At 40.1% G+C, this 7,878-nt stretch overlaps 1 protein-coding gene across 1 annotated transcript; it reads right to left on the minus strand.

The window, feature by feature from the left end:
• Positions 1 to 213: 213 nt before the first annotated feature.
• On the minus strand, positions 214 to 3,782 carry LOC118904230 (dynein heavy chain 8, axonemal-like). The gene is made up of 3 exons (XM_036870148.1): positions 3,333 to 3,782; positions 3,091 to 3,223; positions 214 to 578 (listed from the first exon to the last, which is right to left on the minus strand). The coding sequence occupies exons 1-3, from the start codon at positions 3,780 to 3,782 to the stop codon at positions 214 to 216; spliced, it is 948 nt and encodes a 315-aa protein (XP_036726043.1).
• Between the last annotated feature and the right edge of the window lie 4,096 nt (positions 3,783 to 7,878).

Here is a 7,878-nt window from a genome sequence, read left to right on the forward strand (position 1 = left end):
AACTGTGCTGCTGCTGTCTTGACTCTGGAAAACACTAAGCCAGGAAAGTAATGTCTGTGACTATCATGAGCAGCGCTGAATGAAAGTAGCAGGAACACACGAAGTAGCAAAGGCTTGAATGCCAATGCCGCAGAAACCTCTGTATTGGTTAGGGTCCTGGCAAGCAAAGGAGTCATAACAAAGAGGTTCTGAAGAAACCTTATAATAAAGAGGCTACTTCCAGAGGCCAGAGCAGGGTGAGGGAAGCTGTGGCACTAGCAGCAATACAGGACTAGCAACAGAGGAAAACCAGTACCACCTCAAGGCCTGGAAGGGAGGGCGCTGGGGGGAATGGGGTAGCGGGAAGCAGGCTGAGAGCTGGAGCTGGGGGAAAGGGACTGCTCGGGAGGACACTGGCAGAAACGTGGCCAAGTGGGGAGGGATCAGGCTTCTTTCTCTTCCGCCCGCCAATCTCCTGCTGGTGGCTCCCAGAAGCCGAGCCACGTGAAAACCAGAGGATGAGAGAGCCCATGTGGTAGATTCAGGAGAGGTCAGCCTTCCAGGCCACAGAGCAGGGTGGAGCACAGTTGGGAATGGATCTGAAGGCAAACAAAATAACCACCACATCTTCCGTTGTCTACCCTTTTGCGGAGCCCTTAACGAACTGTTTTCACTCTGGATTGTCCAACAGGCCTCACATAAAAGAAAAACTTTTCCGTACACCCAGTTACCTAAACAACCACAACAAAACATACCACCCCTTGCTCCAACTTCTTACTCACCCATCCATTAATCGTGATGCCAATTTACTACATGTTCTTGCTTTGTCCATGTAATCAAATGAGCACTCTAATCTCTCCCAGATTTTGACACTGGTTTCCATCCTAGATGTACTTACTATCTTCCCTCCACTGTGGCTTTGCAATTCACCAGCAACTCTTAAGGAAACACCTTTCCTGGCTTGATTCTTCCCTTAATCCTTGATTTCCCATTCCTTGCAGCCTAAGCAGTGTCTGGCCTGGTCCATGACAGCCTTAAAGGAAGAAGCTAACCACAAAGACCCAAAGTCCAAGACACGCCCCCAGGAATGACAAGTGGAAGGGTTTGCAGGCATTGGGCACTCCCACTTCCTGGTCAGCATGCTAGCCAGTGAGAGAGACTTCCTCCAAGTAGAGAATGCCAGCCCAGAAAACCAGGTGGCAAATACTTAAGGGTGATAATACCACCTCTGTAGATACCCATCTCCCCAACTTAGTCCTAGCAGCAGTCTTCCTCTGAAGGCACTGCCCAGTCCCCACGTCTATGCCTAAATCTTTTGCAGAGCTAGTGGGATTCCAATTGTGAAGTTAGCCAAATATGTGGCCTTGAAATTTTCAGGTGCAACAACGTTGATTACCTATATGGTTTCTTCCCTAACCAAGCACAGGAATGGTCCTGGGGACAGGCCTGAAGCCTGGGCCTACTGAGAATCACATTTTTTAGAAATTGGCCTTCCCTTCATCTCTTGGTCATCTGCTCAGTGATGTGTGCAAGGTTGTTTTGCATCACTTTCTTCTACCTAGAGAACAGGCAGACACATAACCAGAGGTACCAGAGGAGCCAAAATAGTAGAGAAGAGAGGCCAGGAGAGATGAAAACAAATGAAAGAACAATACAAACAAACAAAAACAATTTGAGAGTGGCAAAGAGAATCCTGTTGCCATTGGGTGGTATCATCCATAGCCAGGACAGGTTACAGAATTTGTGAGGCCCAGTGAAAAATGAAAATTCAGAACCACTTCTTTAGAAATTATTAATAATTTTAAGATGGCAAAAGGAGATCATTTATCCAAGGGCAGGGCCCTTCAGCACAAGGGCCTACTCAACTAATACCCCGCATGCCCGTGAAGCCATCCTTAGCCACACACACATTCCCACGGGGAACTTTGGTGACCTGGGAAACCATCCTACTTCCAGTTGCTTGCTGTGGCACCTCTTGTTTTATGTACACATCTCCAAGTTTGTCTATCCTTTGCCATTACAATAGCTCAGAGCTATTGATCTCTCCGCATCAATCACATGCCCATGTCACTGTAACACACTAAGGGAACAAGAAAATGATCAATCCCATTCAACTGTCAGGGGCCTGCCAGTTCTAAAGCTTTATAAGGGTCCTGGAAGAAATGAAGGGCAGACAACTTCCAGAACTTGGCAACATACTGCATCAAGCAAGGGAGAGGCTCTTTTAGGAAACATTCCACAGACTCTTCGCTCCTAGAGCAAGCTAAAGAGTTTTGCCCAAGTTCACTGGGCAAGAACAGGGAGTATGGACCCTGATAATGGCAACCTCACCACAGTGCCGCCCCCAATGCAACTCTCTCACCCTTGCATTCAGTGGGACAATCGGCTCACCACCAGCATGTACCTGCTCACTGGTCTTGTAGAAGCTCCAGCCCAGGTCACTCCTAGACTTGATAAAAAGCTGAAGCAGCTAAGAGTAATTTTGTTGAAACTTTAGAACCTGAGCTATAAGGAAGCTATGACAGTGCTTCCAGGAGCTGCTATGAGAGTCACAGTTTATCCTATATTACTATAATTAAGGTGACCATATAAATTCATCATCCAAAACTGGGACCCTTTTAGGAGAGAAAGGAGGAACTGTTAATAATTATGCTAGAAAAGTAGGCATAATCCAGGGCTGTCCCTGGCACGCAGAGACACATGGTAATCACCTCGTTGTTTTCGACTATATTCATGCAGTAGTCACTGTACCCTAGCTCTATTTCTGCAGTTTGTTTTTCGACCCAAATGATTTGCACGTGTAGTTTATATAACCTGTACTTTTAAAATATCACTCTACCTGTGCTTGACTATCCCTCTAACTTCTGACGCCATTTTGAGTTAGAATCTTAGCTCAATTCTAGTTGCCAACTCTTTTTTTCCCTTCCTCCACAATAGTAGGCCAAACTAGAAATATCATCCAATTGGCTATTAACTATGTAAAATAAAGCTTCTTCTCTATTCAGTTAAAACCGTCTCTTCTAATGCTTTGTTGCTCACAACGATTCAAGTTTCTTCAACCAATCACTTCTCAAAGAGTAATTAAAAAATAATAATAAGACTTAAACTTACAGATGGGCATCCAAATTAATTCTTCAACAGTTGTTATGTCCAGGCCAAGCTTTTCTGATAGAATTTCAAATATATATTTGTATGAAGGGTCAATTTTCATTTTTCGGTTTTCTCTTGCATCTCTAAATCTTGCCTAAAGAATGAAAACCATGTGTAAAAATTGTAATTATGAAGAAAAATCACCAAAATATTTCATTTCAGATAAAAGTGACACTTAATAAAAATGGTATTATAAGCAAAACCTGTCTCTCTTTTAATGTTTCCTGTAGATTTGAAAAGCCACTCATACTTCGGAGATATTTGGATGATCTGCGGGAAGACTGAGAGAGCACATCAGAAGGCATTGATTGAACCATTCGGGGCGCAGGCCTAGGTCGAACCTTTCTCGGATCCGGGTCATCTTCGTCTGGCATAACTATCCTTTCATCAGAAGGAATGAGATTCATATAATCACTTAAAGAGGAAGTAGGACCTTTTTCGGAAAGAGAGACAGTATCTTCTTCAGATGCCTCTTCTGGGAGGGGCGGGGCCTCTTCACTGGAAGGAGGAAGACCCTCTTCTTCCGGAGGCGGGGGAGCCTCATCTCCTGGATCCGGAGGGGCAACATCTTCTGAGCTAGGAGGTGCTGCCTCTCCCGAAGAGGGCGGGGCTTCTTCTTCCGGAGGGGGTGGGTCACCTTCTTCAGCGCTCATGTTATCCACTCCTTCCACCTGCAGAGCACCTTAAAACTTCAAAACCTAGGATTATAAAATTTTTTTTTAAAACTGTTCAATAAATTGAGTATGATGTATTAATTTATCCCTCCCATTGAAGCTAGACAGGTAGCAAAATTATCTGTTCCTCCCATACTGCATTATCTAAAGAAACTAAGTTTACAGGGCTAGAGAGAGAATTTTTTTTTTAAGTGGGACAGCACGTGCACACGCACACACACACACACACCCCCTACACCTACACACCTCTAGGGTCTTTTTCAAACTATAAGTGGTTTGAAACTTACTTACTATAAGTAACCACTGCAATTGATGGGAGGACACCTGTCCTCAGGTATGGAAAAAGGGCTGAAAAAAAGAGTGAGAGCGACTGTACTGAAGGACCAACTGGTGATCAACACCAGGATACTTATCCAAGAGATCAAGCAAAGAACTACATGGACTGAAATGTTCCTTGCTTGGGGGAACTCTGCTACTATACAATTCACCAATCAGACACTCAACTGTCCAGCCATCTCATCTATATGAGCATAACCAGGACCACCCAAAAAGCATAAAACATATTCTCGGAAGCCAAAATGAATATCCCAAGTCCAAACATAAAATTCATGCTAAAATGTGATTGTGACTATTTACTGAAGCAACGATATCATAAAAAGTATAAATCCAACCTACCCAATCAGAAAAGCTCCAATTATAAAGGAGTGTGTAAGTTATCATGAGCACATAACAAGGAAAATTAGGGGGCACCAGCGGAATGGGACAAAACGTTACTTACAGAAAAAAAAATCATATTTAGGACAATAATCAAGCCTCCATCAAAATAAATAGGAGTTTGGGATATGGCTAAGATCCAGAAACCAGTATAACAGTAAATACCTGAAGAACAAAAGAACAAATTCCAAAGCAGATATTTCAAAAGAAGATGATAAAGAGGCTTTCTAGTGAGAAATTCTGAGGACACTGGTGCAGACCTGGCCTAAGTAAGATGGTGCTTTGTATGAAGGGACACCAGCAGCCCTCCATCAGACACAGAGATAGCCTGTAACCTGCACCTGACATCTGCCCTCGCCAGGTTTTCCAAAGGACCCATAAACAGCTGAAATTGTTTTCTTTGATATGCTAGGTTGGCCTATTCAAGAACAGAAAGACCCAAACTGACCTTTTAGTTGCCAGCTAACCAGTTTACCTACCCACACCCAAGATGTCAAACAAGGACCAATGTTCTCAAACTGTCTGAAGTATTTTTTTTTCCTCATCCCTCTCTCCTCTCTCTTTTATAAATCCTGGTTTTTGTCTTTGACTCTTGGCCACAATCTAATGTCTAGCTTTTTCACGCAAGAGTAAATTTGCTTGGATAGTAACTAATTAAACATCTCTTGAGTTATTACTGGACACAACAAAGATCTACAATACCCAGGAGTTGCGTGTGCATTACATTCTTACACTTGAAACTGGCCTAGAGGAGTTGGTTGTGCCATCTATAATAACTCAAGAACAGTTATGATGATACACATTAGTGAAGTCATATCAACTACCTGTCACTCTGCTCAAATTTATGCTTTTGAATTCTGCAAAACAATTTACTCCATTAAGAGAATCGTGCCTTCTCTCAAAGGATATCAACAGGCATTGTTGTCTGGTTTCTGAAACGAAAGCAAAATTTACTTTAATTTCAATAAATGGTGAAACACATGTACTGATTGAGCTCAGTAGGGCCGGAGAGCTTCTCCATAGGCAGTAAATGCTCTTTCTAGAGACACACAGTTATTTAAGCCAGTATAGAGCCACTATAATTTAAGCCATCAAGGAAAGATTAAAGTTGAATCATGACATTTTGTTTAAGAAATCAAGGAAGTATACAATAAATCTTAATGAGTTTTCCATCTAAAAATGACAACTATTTAAGTGTTGGCACAGATTCACAGATTAAATTTTCACAAAATGTTATTACCCAACACAATTAATTCCCTGGAGATTCAAGATAGTTAAGATTCATGGCACATAATTTCAGAACTAGAAAATAAACCTTGGAAATCACCTAGTTTAACTCTCCCTTTTTACTGATAATGAAACTAAGATCCAGAGAAGTCACAGATCTTATCCAACTACACACCCAATTGATCTTTCTAAACTTCAGATCATATCATATCACGGCCCTATTTAGTTTTGCCCCCTTGTTCACCTAGCTATTTGTAATCTTGCAATGAAAGGATACTAAAAGCTAAAAAAGCTTAAGGTAGTCCTGAATAACATCAGTTAGGTTAAACAAAATCTATGACTAAGGTCAGGCTGAATCGATAGGCTTAGAGAAGGAAAATTGAAAGCAAGTAAAAACGAATGGGAAAGAAGGAAAGAAAGCTGAAAATAAGACAAATAGAGTGTAAAGAGAAGAAAAAAAACCCCGAAATCCTCTCCCTCCGTTTCTGTGCCACAGTTGCCATCATTCAAAGTGGTGTGAGTAACTGAAACATGCCCAAGGGCATGACACTCACTCCTGGAGAAAGAAAACAAGACAAGATTCTTGTCCTCCAGCATTCACAGTCTCATTGGGGAGATAAAGTAATCTTTGCAAATCAACCAAGAGTGTAAAATTGTAGAGTTCTACCAGAAAAGGAAATTAGAAAAGGAAAAAATTAGTGTGGACAAAATAGACAAAGATGATTTCATGCAGGATTTGGACATAAGTTGGCCTTGAAGGATAAGAAGGATTCAATCAGAAGCGGAAAGAAAAAAATCTAGATAAAGAAGTAAAGAGGTAAAGCTACGAAAAATTATGAAGAGGTCAGAAGGGGAAGAATTTAGCTTGGAAAAAAAAGTGCTTAGAATTATGCAATATCATATTTATTCTTCCAAAAGACCACAAATAGCAAGGATTCAGAATCAGTTAAAATAAAGAACAAAATGTGGTTTTCATACAAACACAGATTCTTAATGTTAACATGTTAGGGAACAGGCTCAGTTCTACTCAGACCTTTTTTTCTAGCACTCCTAAGTCATGTTTGAAAATCTCCTAATCAAGAATTCCCCAAGTTTATAATAAAATACACTGAAAGAGGTCATTGTGAGTTACTCTGCTCCTATGGTAATCTAATAAACATAGTCTATAGCCTCAATTCAGGTAAACATATTTAAATATAACATACATATACTTTCCACCTCTATGTGTGCCTCCTTACCTCAGTTTCCTTGGGATTTATGTGAAGCTGTTTTAAGGGGGTGGTGGGGGGGAAACAGCATTTAATTTCTAAAACTTATTAGAATACTCCTCTCAGAATATATGTTTTATGTAAAGAGTTCAATTTGTGCTCTGTGAATTGAGTGCTGACATATATATATCAAGCTAAGGACAGGGTAAGCTCTTATTTTGTGAACATAAAGAGTCTTTATGGTCAGTAGTCTGTACACAACGGCAATACGGAAAATGATAACAAGGTATTAATTGCTATCATGACTGAGAAACAAGTAATTTCTAAATAATTTGTTACAGTTTACATTTTTAAAGTAAATCATATACCTCAGACTCTCAAAATAAATAAATTACTACTGCCATTTTGGGGAGATTTTGCTTAAGGAAGCTGTAGAATTCTTCCTCTGATGAAATCATTTGAGATGCTTTTCCTACATGGTTTTCAAATGTCAAATCATACTTGGCATGTAATGAACTCTAAATATAAAATGTCAGTTTACCACTCCCAAAGACTGGTGTAATTATTTAACTGTAACTTAGAAAATGTACACAGCTGTTTTATATAGAAGAATTCCTAAAAACTGTAGCAAAAATTTTAATAGATTACATAGTTGAAATGGAAAAAGTTTTAGTAAATATAAATTAGCTTACTATATATACACATTCACATGTTTGTATATATGCAACATGTTTGCAACAGCAAAAAGAAGCAAGAAAACAAATACACTTCCTGGAAACAACCAAAATGTTCCTTAATAAAGGATGCATTAATTATACCATAGTACTCTGTTCAATAAAGTTTTAATTTGACATTAGCAATAAAAATAATGAGGTAAAGCTATATATACAGATATAGAAACATCTCAATCACATATTGTTACATGG

Source organism: Balaenoptera musculus, chromosome 11, assembly GCF_009873245.2.
Source record: "Balaenoptera musculus isolate JJ_BM4_2016_0621 chromosome 11, mBalMus1.pri.v3, whole genome shotgun sequence".
Taxonomy (NCBI): domain Eukaryota; kingdom Metazoa; phylum Chordata; class Mammalia; order Artiodactyla; family Balaenopteridae; genus Balaenoptera; species Balaenoptera musculus.